General features: G+C 47.4%; 1 protein-coding gene across 1 annotated transcript in view; it reads right to left on the bottom strand.

The window, feature by feature from the left end:
* lyst (lysosomal trafficking regulator) overlaps nucleotides 1–20468 on the bottom strand; it is an 82101-nt gene that overhangs the window by 8321 nt on the left and 53312 nt on the right. Inside the window, exons 27-45 of the mRNA XM_080550410.1 lie at nucleotides 20146–20298; nucleotides 19465–19629; nucleotides 17530–17721; nucleotides 16586–16797; nucleotides 15751–15963; nucleotides 12966–13142; nucleotides 11908–11984; nucleotides 10104–10292; nucleotides 9518–9663; nucleotides 7902–7998; nucleotides 7362–7423; nucleotides 7103–7161; nucleotides 6701–6856; nucleotides 5125–5369; nucleotides 4265–4331; nucleotides 3755–3911; nucleotides 2697–2837; nucleotides 2002–2219; nucleotides 770–1000 (exon numbers count right to left, since the gene is read on the bottom strand). Coding sequence (XP_080406536.1) covers nucleotides 770–1000; nucleotides 2002–2219; nucleotides 2697–2837; nucleotides 3755–3911; nucleotides 4265–4331; nucleotides 5125–5369; nucleotides 6701–6856; nucleotides 7103–7161; nucleotides 7362–7423; nucleotides 7902–7998; nucleotides 9518–9663; nucleotides 10104–10292; nucleotides 11908–11984; nucleotides 12966–13142; nucleotides 15751–15963; nucleotides 16586–16797; nucleotides 17530–17721; nucleotides 19465–19629; nucleotides 20146–20298 — 2957 coding nt within the window. The remainder of the gene's footprint in view (nucleotides 1–769; nucleotides 1001–2001; nucleotides 2220–2696; nucleotides 2838–3754; nucleotides 3912–4264; nucleotides 4332–5124; nucleotides 5370–6700; nucleotides 6857–7102; nucleotides 7162–7361; nucleotides 7424–7901; nucleotides 7999–9517; nucleotides 9664–10103; nucleotides 10293–11907; nucleotides 11985–12965; nucleotides 13143–15750; nucleotides 15964–16585; nucleotides 16798–17529; nucleotides 17722–19464; nucleotides 19630–20145; nucleotides 20299–20468) is intronic.

Here is a 20468-nt window from a genome sequence, read left to right as displayed (position 1 = left end):
TGTGTGAGGTTCAGTGTGTGTGTGTGTGTGTGTGTGTGTGAGGTTCAGTGTGTGTGTGTGTGTGTGTGTGAGGTTCAGTGTGTGTGTGTGTGTGTGTGTGTGTGTGTGTGTGTGTGTGTGTGTGTGAGGTTCAGTGTGTGTGTGTGTGTGTGTGTGTGTGAGGTTCAGTGTGTGTGTGTGTGTGTGTGTGTGTGTGTGTGTGTGTGTGTGTGTGTGTGTGAGGTTCAGTGTGTGTGTGTGTGTGTGTGTGTGTGTGTGTGTGTGTGTGTGTGTGAGGTTCAGTGTGTGTGTGTGTGTGTGTGTGTGTGTGTGTGAGGTTCAGTGTGTGTGTGTGTGTGTGAGGTTCAGTGTGTGTGTGTGTGTGTGTGTGTGTGAGGTTCAGTGTGTGTGTGTGTGTGTGTGTGTGTGTGTGTGTGTGTGTGTGAGGTTCAGTGTGTGTGTGTGTGTGTGTGTGTGTGAGGTTCAGTGTGTGTGTGTGTGTGTGTGTGTGTGTGTGTGTGTGAGGTTCAGTGTGTATTCAGTCTTTTGGGTTCGGTGCACATCTGTTGTTTCTGCATCTGTCCCAACCCATCAACACTAGAACAGCCGTGTCTATTTTACCTACTATAAGAGCCGCCTCAGTCTTTACAATGGGAAGCTGCTACTTACACACAAAGACCACTAGTTGGCCGTCTTGTAAATGAGCCTGCCTCCTACACAGAAAAACTGCAAAATAGCTTTATACTAGCTTATCCCCCCCCCCCCCTCCCCCCCCCCCAGTGTGACTGACCGGGTAGACGATGTCCTTGGCCTGCTCCCGGGTCTCTCTGAAGGCCAGCTGCACCAGGAGGCCCATGGCGGCGGGCAGCTCTCCCTCCAGGAGCAGGCGGGGCCCGGCCCTGCTGATGTGGGAGGCGGAGAACAGCTGCCGGGGCGTCTGGCCGTACGTCTTGATCATGGTCTCCAGGGCCCGCCGCTGCACCGGGTCCTCCACCGCCGACACGTCCATGCCGAAGTACGTCTGAGGATCGATAGCGCGATGGTAAACGGTAAATGGACTGACTTATATAGCAAAGCACTTTGCAACGGCCTCTCATTCACACACACACACATCTGCATACAGCTTGGGTTGCAGCGTTACCGCTTTCACAAGATACTGATTTCGTGTAACTGAGCTTTGAGTAACTGGCCGATATCCCCATCTCATAAAAAAACCTCCTAGTTCCTAGTATAGACGTGTAATGCCTACGAAGTTCATGTTAGCATAGTCGCTAATCCTTGCTTTGCTAGCCAGCCAGTTAAGTTAACGCATCTGGTAGCCTAGCTACAACAAGTGCAAAGCGCAAACACACAGTATGATGTGTAACCAACCGCCACCTTCGAGAGACAGGATTAGACACTGAGAGGTTGAGACGCGGTTGTTATCGTCGCCACATCGCTCACGTGTCACCTCAGCTGTGCAGCTGCCGACAACGCCATGTGTTAAAATGTGTTTTTTTGAAAGTTATTTTTTTCTGAGTGGGGGCAGTCCCACTCATATATTTCATTTTATTGGACAGATATAGTGAAGACAGACAGGAAAGTAAGGAGAAGAAGGGAGAGAGAGAGAGGGCATGTCAGCAGGGCATAGGGCTGGATTCGAACCCATGCCAACATGGGCATAATGTGTGCACTGTAGACCACGGTGGTGCTAGACCACTGGACCACCCCGGGCCAATGGTACGTTTTTTTAGACAGTTTATATCATGGCGTCGGATCGGTAACGAAACATCCCATCACTGATTCCAGATCCAGCATTTTTAGGCCCAACATCAGCCTGATACCGATGACACCGAACTATTAGCACCGAACTATTAGCACCGAACTATCAGCACCGAACTATTAGCAGCGGACTCTCACAGCAGGGTGAACTATTAGCAGACAGACAGACAGACACTCACAGTATGGTGAACTATTAGCAGACAGACAGACAGACACTCACAGTAGGGTGAACTATTAGCAGTCAGACAGACAGACACTCACAGCGGGGTGGAACACGTTGATGGCCTGCACGGCGGCTTTGCCCTTCTGCTTGAGGCCGAACACCAGGTCGATCCACTGGCACAGGAACTGGGAGACCTGGTCCGACTCCAGGGCCTGCCGGTGGATCAGGATGAAGAGGCGCGGGTCGTTGCGGGCCCAGGGGGGCAGGTTCACGTGGTTGACCCTCTCGCTGTTCTGACGCACGCCGAAGTCAAAGCCTGGTCCAGGAGAGAGAGAGAGAGAGAGAGAGAGAGAGAGACATGTATGAGGAGACAGCAAATCCGTTTCTCATGTTATCATTTCTTGGACGAAGGAAAAGCAAGCAGGGGAGAGCAGAGAGAGAGAGAGAGTTATGGAGAGAGAGAGAGCGAGAAAGAGAGAGAGACAGAGGGAGAGAGAGAGAGAGAGAGGAAGAGAGAGAGAGGAAGAGAGAGAGAGGAAGAGAGAGAAAGAGAAAGAGGGAGAGAGAGAAAGAGAGAGGGAAAGGGAGAGAGACAGAGAGAGAGACACAGAGAGACAGAGACAGAGAGACAGAGAGAGAGAGACAGAGGGAGAGAAACAGAGAGAGAGAGACAGAGAGAGAGAGACAGAGACAGAGAGAGAGACAGAGAGAGTTATGGAGAGATTAGAGAGAGAGAGAGAGCAAGAAAGAGAGAGAGAGAGAGTTCTGGAGAGATGAGAGTGGTTCCCCCTACCCTCCCGGTTGACCAGGAACTCGGGCAGATAAAAGAACTCGGGGATGAGCTCCTTGACGTCCGTCATGGACTCGAAGGAGGACAGGCGCCACGTGGTGTTCATGGAGTGGAAGGTCCGGTCCGGGATATCAAAGCTCTGGTCTGGATGAAGGTCACACAACAGAGGCACATTAACAACAACATTGTCTGTTTATGAATCACAAGAACATTCCCTTTTATGGCCTCCTTTTATGAACCAAACCAACCGCCGCCGCTGCATACGATTACCAGACGTACACAAAAGAGTGTGAGACTTCAAAGGGATAGAGGAGATGACAGACAGACAGACATGGAGGTGTAGGAGGAAGAGGAACACAGGAAGGGAAAGGAGATGGCGGGTCAGATAAGAGGGGGAAAACAGTGGGAGAGAGAGAGAGAGGTATAAAAGAGAAACACCCTTTGATGAGTTACAGTTGAGATCCACATTATGTAGGAGGAGCTCCTTTGTCAGAGTGTTTGGAGGCTACATGGATTTCAGTCATTTACCACAGGAAGTAGAAACTGTACTACACACACTATACAAGACAGTAATGTCGATACGACCATTACTCTTATGCAGGGCTCTCTCCGTAAAGAGCGACACAACACATTGTGTTGCAGATGTGTTATTTTCCTCTTAATGGACTTATATAGTCGCCTTATTCCAAAGCACTTTACAACGGCCTCTCATTCACACATTCACACACCGATGGCGGCAGGCTACCATGCAAGGCGCCGGGCGGCCCGCTCATCGGGAGCAATTTGGTGGTTCAGTGTCTTGCCGCCCAAAGACACCTCGACATGTGGCCGGCCGGGGTTCGAACCGCTGATCTGCCGACCTTGCGATCGTTAGACGCCGGCTCTACCTCCTGAGCCACAGCCGCTTCAGTTCAGTGTGGTGTAAGTGAACAGGTGTGTTTGCCTGTGACTGGGCTGGGAGGTAGACTTACTCTGATAGGCTGGGAGGGAGGTAGGCTTACTCTGATAGGCTGGGAGGGAGGTAGGCTTACTCTGATAGGCTGGGAGGGAGGTAGGCTTACCCTGATAGGCCAGGAACATCTTGGTGAAGGGGGGCATCCTGACCAGGAAGTGCAGCACGGTGCCGCTGTTGGAGTAGTGGGAGCCGTAGTGGTAGGGCTGGACGGGGGGCATGGGGTCATCCTCCCTGGCCCCCTTCCTGTACTCCTCCTCCAGGTACTACGAGAAATGGTAAATGGTAAATGGACTGCACTTATATAGCTATGCCTTTATCCAAAGCACTTTACAACGGCCTCTCATTCACCCATTCACACACACATTCACACACCGATGGCGGCAAGCTACCATGCAAGGCGCCGACCGGCCCGCTCATTGGGAGCAATTTGGTGGATCAGTGTCTTGCCCAAGGACACCTCGACATGTGGCCAGCCGGGGCTTGAACCGCCCATCTGCCGACCTTGCGATCATTAGACGCCGGCTCTACCTCCTGCGCCACAGCCGGCCCATAGTCAAACAGGGCGGCGCAGACGCCCGCTCGCACCGGAGCCACGCAACACAGCATGGTGCCCTACCTTGTAATTGTCCACGTAACGATCCTCCTTCTCTTTGGACTGGACTGCGATGGGTTTATTTAAATTCCTGAGAGACACAAAAAGATAGAAAATATTAAACAATGTCTCCTAGAAAAAAAACTATAAACGAACGGCTCTGTTTTCATATTAACCGAGTCTGACCTGATTTTTGTCTCGAGAATCAGAGAGGCCTCGGGCGTAAACAAAAAGCTGTGTACTGTATGCTCGTGAGATATCTGACTGTCTTAGTAATTAGTACTGCTTCTCAAAGTCATTCTAGCTGATTAATAGAGCACAGGAGAAAACACTAGTTCCTTTATCTGCAGATCGTGCTGTGTGTTCTGACTCATGTAAGGTTGTTTGTTGTGTAAGTCGCTTTGGATAAAGGGCGTCTGCTAAATGCCAAAAAATGTAAATGAACAGCATAGAACATTGGGAAATGTCAAATGTTAAGGTCAGTGAGCTGACTGGCGGGCATTGCTGGGAGTTCATAGCAGCGAAAGAAGCGTTGTAAGAATCATGTTGACCTGTCTTCATGGCCAGACCCAGGGTTGCCAGATGGGGCAGGTTTTTATTTTATTTTACAAACATCATTGGCAACAGACATTCAGTTTAGGGGGGCAAGAGATGGGCACCTGCCCAATAGTAATTACCGTAGTGGTTTTCTGACAATATAGGTTTTGGTTGGGCTGGTTTTTAGACTGGATTTAGCCGTTTTTTAGACTGTGGTTAGGCTGGAAATCGTCAATCCTATCTGGCAACCCTGGTCAGACCTAAAACCTACTACATGTCAAGCCATTTCATCCCCTATTCCACGTGCCTATTCCATGCGCCTGCAGCGAAGGTTCTAACACACTGACCTATAGATGGCGCTGTCCTGCAGATCCAGGGTTTCGCTGGTGTAGTCACGCAGGATGAAGGGGAACACGGGGTACTGCATGAGGTCGTTGAAGGAGCGGCCCGAGTGCTTGTTGAGGTGTGTGAGGTACTCGAAGTTGGAGATCTGTCCCGAGCCCCAGAGGTGTGTGAGGGCGGTGGTGTTGCCGTACTCCAGCAGGTTGGGGAGGTCGGAGGTGAGGATGTTGTGATAGACGTCGTCACGGAACTACACAGAGAGGGGGGGGGGGGAGTAATGATATGTCTATAGCACGGCTATATATATATATATCATCGACCTGTAGAGGTCGCTATAGGTCCTCAGAGTTATTACACCTACAGGTATTAGAAGGAGTCAGAGAGAGTTGTAGATGCTCGGGGAAGCAGGAATAAACATAAAGAGTTAACTGACAACGTCGTATTTCTTAATGATAAGAAACATTACGGGGGGGATAAGTGATGGACTTAGCTGAGTGACTGAAAAAAGACAAGCAAACGTAATGCTCTTTTAACACTAGAACAAAAAATATATATATCTTTGCACTCGATCAAATTTCAGGACCCTCATTTCATGACTTCTCCTAGATATATGCGTTCTACCACCCAGTATCCTTACATTTTCAAAATCACATCAGGATAAGATAGTATGAAGCTTAGTAGTTTTTTTCTGTGTACGAGGCAGGCTAATTTACAAGAAGCGCCCTCTAGTGGTCTCTGTGTGTAAGTAGCAGATTACCACTCTAAAGAGGGGGTCTATTAGACCCCCCGAGGCGGCTCTAAGAGTAGTTGAAATCGGCCACATCGGCTGTCCTCGTGTCAGGGTCCTAGTGTCCTACTGTCCTAGTGTTAGGGTCCTAGTGTCCTAGTGTCCTAGTGTCCTCGTGTCAGGGTCCTAGTGTCCTACTGTCCTAGTGTTAGGGTCCTAGTGTCCTAGTGTCCTAGTGTTAGGGTCCTAGTGTCCTAGTGTCCTCGTGTCCTAGTGTTAGAGTCCTGTAGTGTTAGAGTCCTGTGCTGTCCTAGTGTTAGAGTCCTGTAGTGTTAGTGTCCTGTGGCTGTCCTAGTGTTAGAGTCCTGTCCTAGTGTTAGAGTCCTGTCCTAGTGTTAGAGTACTGTGACTGTCCTAGTGTTAGAGTCCTGTCGTGTTAGAGTCTGTAGTGTTAGAGTCCTGTCGTGTTAGAGTCTGTAGTGTTAGAGTCCTGTCGTGTTAGAGTCCTGTCGTGTTAGAGTCCTGTAGTGTTAGAGTCCTGTAGTGTTAGAGTCCTGTAGTGTTAGAGTCCTGTAGTGTTAGAGTCCTGTGAAATACAGGTCATCCTCATTTGTGTGCTGCAGAGTTCAATATGCTGTACCGAGAACAAATTCCACCGGCTTTGGTTGTGTGGCTAATAAACTATCTATCTACCTATCTATGTATCTATCTATCTATCTATCTATCTATCTATCTATCTATCTATCTATGTACCTATCTATCTATGTACCTATCTATCTATGTATCTATGTATCTATCTATCTATCTATGTACCTATCTATCTACCTATCTATCTATCTATCTATCTGTCTTGCCTTGGTGGTGTCGAAGGCCAGCAGCAGGGTTCTGCCGTTGGTCAGGAAGATCTCCACAGCGTTGTCTCTGAGCTGCCACCAGCGCTTGTGGACCTCCTTAATCTCCTCGTACGTCCAGGAGAAGGAAGCTGCCTCTGTCTCTCCATGAACACTCTGCTACAACACATACACACCAGGGTTTCCGTTAGAAAAAAATATTTTATTTATTGATATACACACACCATGAACACTCTGGTACGACACACAAACACATCAGCATCTGAGCAGCCAAGGCGAGGCAAGGCAAGTGTATTGGTATAGCTCATCTCATCCAACCCCCTGGAGGTGTGGGTGTATAGAAGGTATAGAAGGTATAGAAGGTATAGAAGGTATAGAAGGTGGTGAGATGCTCCACAGGTGTACCTGGTTGTCCTGAGCATCATCAGCTGCGTTGTCCTCCACAAAGTACATCCCAGACTTCCCTGTCGACACACAGAACGCAGAGTTCCCCATTAGTGATGCAATTTCTACACGTGAGAGACGCCATCTTTGGGATTGGCACTGCATCTACTGTAGGTCCATATGACTTAGCGCTATCGATAATCCCCCCCTCGCCCCCCCTTTGACAAAAGACTTGACTCTGTCAGTGTTCAGAGGGAGGGGGGGGGGACCATAGTCTTACCCAGGAGCAGCTCCCCGCCCGTCTCTCTGGAGGGAGCTACGCTGATGCAACGCCTGGTGAACCTGCAGGCAGAGACAACACACACACGTTACACACTGAGACACACACACTGACATACTTTACACACACAGATATGATATCACATGCCACACACTGAGAAACACACACTGACATACTATATACCAGTGGTTCTCAAACCTCTCCTCTGGGACCTCCAGCCGCTCCACATATTTGATCTGTTCCACCAGCAGCACACCTGATTCAACTAATCAAGCATACCTTTGTACTTGATTAGTTGAATCAGGTGTGCTGCTGCTGGTGGAACAGATCAAATATGTGGAGTGGCTGGAAGTCCCAGAGGAGAGGGTTGAAAACCACTGCTGTATACACTTAGATATGACATCACAAAACACGAATCACTACTGAAACACCACTGAAGATGATTATCATTCTCTATAGGCTACATAACACGTCATGGCATTCTCCCAGGTTGGTAAGGAGGGTCGTGAGGGCCTGTGGCCCTGCAGACAGAAGCCCTACCTGATTGGCTCGCTGGTGGCCTTGTCCTTCACCGTGGAGGAGAAGGAGGAGTGCGTCTTGTCTTCGAAGAGGAACGACAGCGGCGGCCTCACCGTGTCTGCAAACACACAGATAGATAAAGAAGATCAGTGATCAGGTCAATATCAGTGGATAAAACCTTGCCCCTTAGGCCTAGCGTGTGTTCTAAAGCCATCTCGCCATCTGCAACTCTCTCCCCACAGTGATTCGCCCCTACTCGCCCCTGGTCACTTTCAATTCAGCCTTCAAGACTCATCTGTTAACCATGGCCTTTAAAGGCCCCTAGTTTAGTTTTGTCACTGTCACTGTCTCTTTGTTTATTTTTCTGTTGTGTCTGTCTGACTTTCTGTCAGTAAATTCTGTAAAGCGTGAAAGGCTCTATATAAAACCAGGCTATTATTATTATTATTATTATTATCATTATCATTATTATTTGTAGCGACTATAGATAGAGCCAAAAATAAAAAGTCGCTGAGAGACGCAAGCAGGGTCTGGGTTGGTAATTGTATGACGCGCCAAAACAATTTGCTGAGATGAAAAGTACATTTTAGAGCATTTATTGTTGTTTCATAAACTGAATAGAACAATCAAACTGGGTGACGTACAAAAATAATCCATAAGCGATCAAAATAAGAAAATAACAAACAATGGGTATAGAATATGCAGTCAACAAAAATACAGCGACCCTGTCTCCCCTCTCTCTCTACTCCCGCCATGCGACCCTGTCTCCCCTCTCTCTCTACTCCCGCCATGCAGGTGAACAGGTGCTTAAACTAACCTCAGACTATCACCGCCCATAATCATGTGACTTCCTGAAGGTCTGAAAAACCGTGATCAAAACAATAAACCAACAATCACAATAAACCCATTAGCCTTTTATACTAAATACAGGGTTCAACAAGTTTCAACAAGTCAAATTTAAGACCTTTTTAAGACTTCTTTGAATATCATTTTAGACCTATCGCGACACCATAATAACTATTTGCCATCCTCAAGGTGAAGAAATTAGGGATTTCACTGCCATACAGACAAAAAAGTCTGAAGGATAATTAATATAAAATAAATATTGGTTCCAGCTTGATTAATTTCCACGTGGTCGGACTGATTTCCTTGCAGGGCAAGCTAATCTCATCTTTAAGACCTCATTGACTGCCAATGTTTATGTAGTCCGAAAAGTCAATATTTGGTGGGTCTTCAAAGTTCAGCGAAAATGCCCCAAAAGTCTGGCAGTATGGAGCTCTCCGCTCTGAACATGGCTGGCAGTCAAAGAGTTAAGACCTAGCACCTCATTTTTTTGACCTTATAACTGAACTGTGAGCCCTTTTTAGGCCTAATAACTGAACTGTGAGCCTTTCTAGGCCTAATAAGTCGGATGGCTGGATTTGAGACTTAAAGGGCCGGTTTCAGAGACAAGGCTTAAGCCTAATCCTGGACTAAAAAGCATCTTCAATGGAGATTTTACATTGAAAGTGTGATTTAGTCCAGGACTAGGCTTAAGCCTTGTCTGTGAAACCAGCCATAAGGGTTTTTAGGACCAGTGCGGGAACCCTGTAAATCATATTCAATGGCTGCTACAGTTCTTCTTCTTCTTCTTCTACCTTCTGGTTTGCGGCGGTCTTTGAGGAGATACTTGTTGGGGATGGTGAGGAAGCATCTCTGCAGCCGCCGCCGCTCCCGGTTGGGTCCCTCGGTGGGGTCCAGCTGCCAGGAGGTGGGGTAGGAGGTCTGGTCGTACCACACCGCCCTGACACACACACACACACACACACACACACACACACACACACACACACAGACACACACACACACACACACACACACAGACACACACACACACACACACACAGACACAGACACACACACACAAACACACACACACACACACACAGACACAGACACAGACACACAGACACACAGACACACAGACACACAGACACAGACACACACACACACACACGTCAATTCAACAGACAATGTTGTGCCATGCCATGGTGTATGATTCTCAGGTGTACAGGTGTACATACAGGTGTGAGTGTGTGTGACGCCCTCCCTGCTCACCGGTCGTGTGTGTATGATTCTCAGGTGTATAGGTGTGTATATAGGTGTACATATAGGAGGTGTGTACTAGTATATACAGGTGTACATATAGGAGGTGTGAGTGTGTGTGACGCCCTCCCTGCTCACCGGTCGTGTGTGAGTTGTTGTACCAGTTCCTGCCAGTGGCGGCTGGCGCTCAGGTCGATCTTGTACAGGCCTCTGATGTGCTGGATCACCTTCTTCCTCTCCATGCCCTGCCGTAGAGACACGTTCTGGGTGATGTCCGCCGCAATCTTTGAAATGTCCTTCGACTTCCCGTCCAACCTCTGGATAAGACTGGGTGGAATATTTTATGGTTATAATATTTTTTATCGAATTTCACATGAGACATGTACACAGCAGGACATCAGAACAACTAGTGTCCGTGGGGAAGGTTATTGTCCCAGATAAGAGTAGAAAACTAGTTTTGCAGTTCCCTATATGCAGTACATAGTCCATAAACAATAACGGAGCATGTTCTTCTTTCTTTTTTAACAAACTAACAAACAAAAAACAAAAACACAAAGAAAAGAAGAAAAACTAAAACAGGGAGGGGGGGGCCATGATGTCACATATCAGAAACAAACAGAAAAGAAAAAGACACAACAAAAGCCATAGATACCCTCATATACAGATGTCATAGATACCCTCATATACAGATGCCATAGATACCCTCATATACAGATGCCATAGATACCCTCATATACAGATGCCATAGATACCCTCATATACAGATGTCATAGATACCCTCATATACAGATGCCATAGATACCCTCATATACAGATGCCATAGATACCCTAACAGGGGGATCACCCAGGCCATAGATATCCTCATAAACAGATGCCATAGATACCCTCACAGGGGGATCACCCAGGGTGGGATGTGTTAAAGAGACATGATGCTCAGACCAACGCATCAGGATTAAAGAACCAGCAGGGGGGAGACTGATTAATGACAGTCAAACCGTTCTCTCTCACCTTCTCTGAGTGTCTCTCTCTCTCTCTCTCTCTCTCTCTCTCTCACCTTCTCTGAGTGTCTCTCTCTCTCTCTCTCTCTCTCTCTCACCTTCTCTGAGTGCCTCTCTCTCTCTCTCTCTCTCTCTCACCTTCTCTGAGTGTCTCTCTCTCTCTCTCTCTCACCTTCTCTGAGTGTCTCTCTCTCTCTCTCTCTCACCTTCTCTGAGTGTCTCTCTCTCTCTCTCACCTTCTCTGAGTGCCTCTCTCTCTCTCTCTCTCTCACCTTCTCTGAGTGTCTCTCTCTCTCTCTCTCACCTTCTCTGAGTGTCTCTCTCTCTCTCTCTCTCACCTTCTCTGAGTGCCTCTCTCTCTCTCTCTCACCTTCTCTGAGTGCCTCTCTCTCTCTCTCTCTCACCTTCTCTGAGTGCCTCTCTCTCTCTCTCACCTTCTCTGTGTCTCTCTCTCTCTCTCACCTTCTCTGAGTGCCTCTCTCTCTCTCTCTCTCTCACCTTCTCTGTGTCTCTCTCTCTCTCTCTCTCTCACCTTCTCTGAGTGCCTCTCTCTCTCTCTCTCTCTCTCTCACCTTCTCTGAGTGTCTCTCTCTCTCTCTCACCTTCTCTGAGTGTCTCTCTCTCTCTCTCTCTCTCTCTCACCTTCTCTGAGTGCCTCTCTCTCTCTCTCTCACCTTCTCTGAGTGTCTCTCTCTCTCACCTCCTCTGAGTGTCTCTCTCTCTCTCTCTCTCTCTCTCTCTCTCACCTTCTCTGAGTGTCTCTCTCTCTCTCTCTCTCTCTCTCTCTCTCTCTCTCACCTTCTCTGAGTGTCTCTCTCTCTCTCTCTCACCTTCTCTGTGTCTCTCTCTCTCTCTCTCTCTCTCACCTCCTCTGAGTGTCTCTCTCTCTCTCTCTCTCTCTCTCTCTCTCTCACCTTCTCTGAGTGTCTCTCTCTCTCTCTCACCTCCTCTGAGTGGTGGACATCTTCCTCTCCCAGGCCAGTTTGCTGCTTTTCTCCTCCGCTTGGTATTTGTACTGTTCCTGCATGAGAGGAAGAGGACATGAATTAACACCAGAACAGCCATGAGGGGTCATTTGACCCCTGTGAGTAAAGAAAAATGTTAGATCTTTGCACTCGATCACATTTCAGGACCCTCCTTTCATGACTTGTCCTAGATATGTGCGTTCTACCACCCAGTATCCTTACATTTAAAAAACCACACCAGGATAAGCTAGTATAAAGCTATTTCGCCGTTTATCTGTGTAGGAGGCAGGCTAATTTACAAGACGCGCCAATTAGCAGTCGTTGTGTGTAAGTAGCAGCTTGAGCATTGTAAAGAGGGGCCGAGGCGGCTTAGTAGGTAAAAAGGCACGGCTGTTCTAGTGTTAACTGTGTCAACACAGACTATCGCCCCCTGGCACCTAGCGTTCCTACGCTGCCATCTGAGAGAAAAACAGACCAAGAATAAAGGATTCATTTTTCTAAAGACTGAGAGCTTCCAGTCATGGAGTTGACAGGACAGTGGATCTTGCCTGATCAGCATATCCAGAGTGTTAGACAGAGCTCAGGGCTGTGTTTGCATATCAGATGTTTCCAGTCGGTGTTGGCGTTGAATAACATAACATGCAATGTTTTTTTGTGTGTGTTTTTGTGATATGTGTAATGTGTGTATGTTTGATGTAATTGACACTGCTGTATTGAGCTTTTCCATCTGTTCCGACAACAAATTCCACCGACTTCGGTCGTGTGGTCATTAAACAATTCAGTGTGTGAAGCTCATCTATGGTTTCAAAACCACTCAGAATTTCACATCAAAAGCCTTTCAGTATACTGAACATCTCTGTACATTTTGAAGACTGTCAATGTTTCTAACATTCAATTTGCTGGTGACTTTCGAGGTTTAGCTTTTTTTATTCTTTATGTTCATTTTAATTTTATATTCCCTTTTCAGTGTGGTGTATCGCTCTAAGTGGGGGTGAGTGGGATGGGACGGGGGGTGGGACGGTAACAGTTGAGGTCACCTCTCTGATGGCCTTGAGGAGGTCAGGTTTGTGGGGTGCGTTGGGGGGTATGCAGCGGTGGCCACACAGCTTCAGAGAGGTCATGAACCCGCCCAGACCGGCCTGTTCCTCCTTGGTCAGGCCGTCCTTGTGGTCGTGTTGCAACTCGTACAGGTAGAGGGCCAGCTTCGGACCGTGCTGAGGGGGGAGGGAAGAGAGAACAGAATTATGTCAGTCATAGTCATAGTCAATTTGATTTAAACACGCACCAAACTACACTGGTTTAGGGCGCCCTGTGCGCGGACTCTAAAAACAGAGAGATGGTAACACATGGTAACACAGACGGGTAAGGACAACTAAATAAACAAACAAAATAAACATGGAGGACGTCTAACATTCATAACCTATATATATATATGATATCCTATATTCATAACCGCACACATTTAAAGACAGACATCCATACTATAACACATCAGGAACATCTCAGTAGCCTAGTTCACGGCAGTAGTGCGTTATGGAACGAGAAGCCGTGGTATATCGTGGATATTGGCACAGCTAGCGTACCACGGCTTCTCGTTCCATAACGCTTTTATACAACGGTTACCACGGTTACCACATTTATCAATATTTCACAAAAGAAAGACAAGACAAACTTTCAATTAATGTATTTTAATGGAACTACGTCTTATCGTAAGTGTATTGAACAGTTGTTCATCGGTTGCTAAGCAACGGTAAGAATGTAACTCCGATAACGGCGATAATGTACAAACGCAGAGTACCGGTAATACGAAAAGATGTGTCAACATTCCATTTAGCCGTTGCGAATATCATGGATATCGGCACGGCTGGAGCGCAAACTGACCAATAGAGACAATGGGCCGGATCTATCCGTTGATCAGTAAGTGGGTTGTGTTTGAGCAGAACCAGAACCAGAGACTAGGATAGGACAGGAGAGACGAGCAGAACCAGAACCAGAGACTAGGATAGGACAGGAGAGACGAGCAGAACCAGAACCAGAGACTAGGATAGGACAGGAGAGACGAGCAGAACCAGAACCAGAGACTAGGATAGGACAGGAGAGACGAGCAGAACCAGAACCAGAGACTAGGACAGGACAGGAGAGACGAGCAGAACCAGAACCAGAGACTAGGACAGGACAGGAGAGACGAGTAGAACCAGAACCAGAGACTAGGACAGGACAGGAGAGACGAGCAGAACCAGAAGCAGAGACTAGGATAGGACAGGAGAGACGAGCAGAACCAGAAGCAGAGACTAGGACAGGACAGGAGAGACGAGCAGAACCAGAAGCAGAGACTAGGATAGGACAGGAGAGACGAGCAGAACCAGAAGCAGAGACTAGGATAGGACAGGAGAGACGAGCAGAACCAGAACCAGAGACTAGGATAGGACAGGAGAGACGAGCAGAACCAGAACCAGAGACTAGGACAGGACAGGAGAGACGAGCAGAACCAGAAGCAGAGACTAGGACAGGACAGGAGAGACGAGCAGAACCAGAACCAGAGACTAGGACAGGACAGGAGAGACGAGCAGAACCAGAAGCAGAGACTAGGATAGGACAGGAGAGACGAGCAGAACCAGAACCAGAGACTAGGACAGGACAGGAGAGACGAGCAGAACCAGAACCAGAGACTAGGATAGGACAGGAGAGACGAGCAGAACCAGAACCAGAGACTAGGATAGGACAGGAGAGACGAGCAGAACCAGAAGCAGAGACTAGGACAGGACAGGAGAGACGAGCAGAACCAGAAGCAGAGACTAGGACAGGACAGGAGAGACGAGCAGAACCAGAAGCAGAGACTAGGACAGGACAGGAGAGACGAGGCCCATCTACCCAGCCCACCGACAGTAAACCCCTGTAGGAGAACAGAGGCCTCTCTGCTTACAGAGAGAGCCCAGAGTGAAAGAACGCTGCCATGGCAACGCGAGGGGGGCTGTTGAGGAGCAGGAAGACGTCTCTCTGGGATATCTCAGAGCCGAGGCCTGGCATGTGTGTGTGTGTGTGTGTGTGTGTGTGTGTGTGTGTGTGTGTGTGTGTGTGTGTGTGTGTGCGTGTGTGCGTGTGTGTGTGTGTGTGTGTGTGTGTGTGTGTGTGTGTGTGTGTGTGTGTGTGTGTGTGTGTGTGTGTGTGTGTGTGTGTGTGTGTGAAAATGGCAAACACAGAAGGATATGCTCTACATTTTTTTTTTTTTTTACATTTTTGGCATTTAGCAGTAAGCGCCTTATTCCAAAATGACTTACAATCAATACAGTTGACTAAGGAAGTGGATCATCAATTCACCAGTTCTAGCAGAAGGCGTAATCGAGCTCAGGCCCGGGGCCACTGGCAGTCGTCGTGAAAAAGTATATTTTTATTTTTGTAATTTAAAAAAATATAAAAATAATTATAGACACTGGAGAGACAGTACAAGGGGGACACTGACGAGACAGTACAATTAGGTGCTTTTCCTTGTTAAATAACATTCGGTTCAGCTGATCAGTACCTCACTAAGTAGAATGAGGTGTGCCTGTGTTGGAATTCAACAGACACTGGAATGGAATGGCTGCCTTACATGTAGAGATGCTGATTTAAGAAAAACGTGGGAGTGGTCTGTCTCTTAACGTTTTCCAGAGCTTGATAAATAAATCAATCGCATGAATAAAAAAACAATCAAACAAATCCTACTGTTGGCCTTAAACATCAGTGCTCATTGTTAGTTCAACAGGATGAAAGACAAAGCACAACCAAGACTACAACAGTTAGTCTCTCTCTCTCTCTCTCTCTCTCTCTCTCTCTCTCTCTCACCTCTAGTCCGGGGCTGAGACTGTCCCTGAGGATGTCTGTGTGACTGCCCAGATCAAACACAAACTCTAGCGCCTCCCTCCTGTCAGACAGGGGTAGTGTAGGGCTCATGGTGTAGACCAGCAGTCGGCCGATCTGCACCCTGAACGTGTCTCTGCAGGACCACAGGATCCGCCTCCACTGCTGGCGAGGGGCGCCGCCCCGGCCCGTGCTGCCCTGAGGAACAACAGAACAAAACTACAGTTAGGCTTGTTTATCTTTCTTCTTTCTGAGTGGCAGCCAGGCAAGCTCATTCATGTGCTGGGAGTTACACAAGCAAGGACTCTGCTCTCATACAGATCACATGGTGTCTATGGAAGAGATGGTTAGTTAACACTAGAACAGCCATGGGTGGGGTCATTTGACCCTGTGAGTAAAAAAAGTTATATCTTTGCACTAGATCACATTTTACGACCCTCCTTTCATGACTTTTCCTAGTTATGGCGTTCTACCACCCAGTATCCTTACATTTTCAGGATAAGCTAGTATAAAGCTATTTTGCAGTTTTTTCTGTGTAGGAGGCAGGATAATTTACAAGACGCGCCACCTAGTGGTCTTTGTGTGTAAGTAGCAGCTTCCCATTGTAAAGACTATGGTCATTTGACCCCCGAGCCGAGGCGGCTCTAATAGTAGGTAAAATAGGCACGGCTGTTCTAGTGTTAACAAGCTGTAGTTGCACAGGTAACTCCACATTATGCACTATTATCATTTTACCACATTTTTTAAAACTGCCAATGACATGACCAATGATATTTGTCAAATTAAAATGGCTGTTCTCCTGTAACTGTCAAACACTAACCAGGCTGATTCTGATGCCCTCCATCATGAGCTTGAGGATGTCCTTCTGGAAGCTTCTCATGTTGGCGGGGGGGAGAGGGAAGGGGAGGGGCGAGGGGGGGGCGGGGCTGGAGCCGTTCTCCTCCGGGGGCTGGTCTCCTGGGTCAGGGGTGAGGAGCAGGTGGTCTGGGGAGTCTGGGAGGTTGAGGAGGTCGTAGAAGTCCTGGCTGACGTCTGAAAACAGAGGGGGAACACGTTAAATACTGTACTGACCTCATAGGAGATGTGCTAGAAGTCAGATTTACTAGGGATGGGACAGAATGATCGATTATTCGAATAATCGTTCCTGAGGGTCAAAGTTGATTTTTATGTGCATGCCTTTTTTCTGTTCTGCATTATTGTTATGTTAGCCTAAATGTAAGTATTCAGAAGTAGAAATTAGGATTATCATGAGGATTAATACCAGAATAAATTTGATTTTTCACTGTTAAATTTGTATTTTTTTGTAGTTTTAAAGTTATGTTAAAGACATTAAGTGATTTCTTGCCGATGATCACTGGCTGGCTTTGTGAATGTCGGCACACGTTGAAAAACAATTATTTGTTCGTGTAATAGTCAAAACCGATTATTCGACCATGAATACTCAAATGCGAGTTATGCACATCCCAGATATTTACAGGGTTCCCCCCCGACCTTCTGAAACATCACATTCAAGCCCCTTTCAAGGACTTTCAAGACTCAATTCCCTCAATTTCAAGGACCCAACACAGCATAGTTTAAGACAGAACTAGTTGACGAGCTATTTTTGAATATGTATATTTTTTTTAGAGAGAGAGAGAGAGAGGGGAATTCAAGCACTTTCAATGACCCATGTCTATTTTCAAAAACATTTAAGACCTTGATTTCTTTTTCTCAAATTCACAAACTTTCAAGGATTTCAAGGACCCGTGGAAACCCTATGTTTACCGTGGTAGATGAGTCTGTTGACGGCCAGGACCACCAGTCTCTGCAGCCGCTGGACGAACTCCGTCTCACTGGCCCGTATGGGGTTCTCCTGGCTCATGCGGCGCTGCATCATCTGGTTCAGCTCGTCACTCGCCACCGAGCGCATCCTGGTCAGCAGAGAGTCTGACTGGGCCAGGGAGAACCGCCGCCGGCCTGAGGAAGAGATGAGCGTGCATACACACACACACACACACAAACACACACACACACACACACACATACGCGCGCACACACACACACACACACACACACACACACACACAGAGACGCATGCACACAGACAACACACACAGACACACACACACACACACACACACACACACAGAGACGCATGCACACAGACGACACACACAGACACACACACACACACAGACACACAGACACAGATGCATGCACACAGACGACACACAGACACAGACACACACAGACACACACACACACACACAGACACACAGACACAGATGCATGCACACAGATGACACACAGACACAGACACACACACACACACAGACACACACACACACACACACAGACACAGATGCATGCACACAGACGACACACAGACACAGACACACACACACACACAGACACACACACACACACACACAGACACAGATGCATGCACACAGACGACACACAGACACAGACACACACACACACACAGACACACACACACACACACACACACACAGACACAGATGCATGCACACAGATGACACACAGACACAGACACACACACACACACACACACACACACACAGACACACACACACACACACACACAGACGACACACAGACACAGACACACACACACACACACAGACACACAGACACAGACACAGATGCATGCACACAGATGACACACAGACACAGACACACACACACACACACACAGACACACAGACACAGACACAGATGCATGCACACAGACGACACACAGACACAGACACACACACACACAGACACACACACACACAGACACACACACACACACAGACACAGACACACACAGACACACACACACACAGACACACACACACACACAGACACACACACACACACAGACACACACACACACACAGACACACACACACACACAGACACACAGACACACACACACACAGACACAGACACACACACACACACAGACACACACACACACACAGACACACACACAGACACAGACACACACACACACACACAGACACACACACACACAGACACACACACACACAGACACACACACACACACAGACACACACACAGACACAGACACACACACACACACACAGACACACACACACACACAGACACACACACACACAGACACACAGACACACACACACACACACACACACACACACACACACACACACACACAGATGATATTACATTTCAGTCCAAAGGCAGTGGAATGTGAGGATAAAGACATGCTCACACAGACGGAGCAAGGCAAGTGGTTTACAGAACACGTTTACATAGAACGCCTCGGATCAGAACAGGGATTGGTTTTCTCTGTGTAGGTGAAATGAATTATTATTTATATAAGTTAGAAGGTTTTTTTGTTTGTTTATTTGGATCCCCATTAGCTAATGCCATGACATTAGCTAGTCTTCCTGGGGTCCGACACAAAAATCAAGAAGGTAAAAAAACTAAACAAATGATGATAGCATAAATGATTATTAAATTAACTCACCTAACCAACTGAAACAGGTTAGGTGAAAACAAACGCACACAAAGAGGCACCAGTAATCTCTGAGTGTACTGGGCAGGTTAACCCTGAGACAGGACTGGTTAGGAGGAGTGAGTTCACTGCAACGAAGGAAACATGTCCCAGGACAGAGAATATTCTGGAATATTCTGGAATATTCTCCTCCCCCGGGTGGTCCCAGCTACCTGAGTCTGAGGGCAACATATAGGAGGGTGACCCGGTGGGGGAGGGGAGGGGGGAGTCTTGGGAGAGGAAGCTGAAGGGGGAGGGCATGGGGATCTGGCCGTAGGAGCAGAAGTGCTGCCGGGGGATGCGGGGGATAATGGAGTCTTTCATGGCAATGGAGGAACCTTTGGGGAGGGAGGGGAGGGATGGAGACACACAGGTGAGCTGTTCAGTTTGATGTGAATTCTTTTTTGTTGTTGTTTAATGTTTTTTTTTATTGAAGGACAAGATGGAAAACATACAATGGACAATAATAAAACATCATTTTCCTTCCATTTTTATTTTTAAACCAAAAAACACACCGTGTCCCACCCCCCCCATCCACTGAAAAGGGAATATAACGTTTTAAATAAACATAAAGAATAAAAAAAGCTAAACCTCAAAAGTCACCAGCAATGTATACTGAAGGCTTTGGATGTGACATTCTGAGTGGTTTTGAAACCAAAGATGAGCTTCACACACTGGCTATGCATGGTCATAGATATCACAGAACATATCACAAAACAAAAAACATTGCATGTAATGTTATTCAACACCGAGACCGACTGGAAACATCTGATTTGCAAACACAGCCCTTACCCAAGACCTAACAACTCCCCGTTGAGTAATTATCTTAAATAATATCTCCTCTCGTCACTCACCTGCGATGCTCTTGCGTTTCTGGTAGATGGCGTGATGTGGAGAGGTAGGTAGATGGACCGAGCTGCTCAACTTCTGGGGATCCTGATTGGCTGTGGTTTTTATGAACTCAATCGCTGATTGGAGGACACGGAACTGCAGAGCCACCGCCATCTCTACAAAGGGAAAGAAGGATTTAGTCAGTCAGGGACGTGCTGTATGGTGGTTCGACAGGCCCACGTATAGCCATCGCAGAACATTGGGAAATGCAGGCTGTTTGGGGCTGCCTGCAATGTACCTGCCCCAGTTAATCTGAATAGACAGAATCATAAAGTGAGATAATTAT

Source organism: Nansenia antarctica (genome assembly GCF_963989245.1).
Source record: "Nansenia antarctica genome assembly, chromosome: 1".
In the NCBI taxonomy this organism is placed as follows: Eukaryota; Metazoa; Chordata; class Actinopteri; order Argentiniformes; family Microstomatidae; genus Nansenia; species Nansenia antarctica.
The sequence above is the reverse complement of the archived record's forward strand: the minus strand, read 5'-3'. Positions and strand labels throughout refer to the sequence as shown.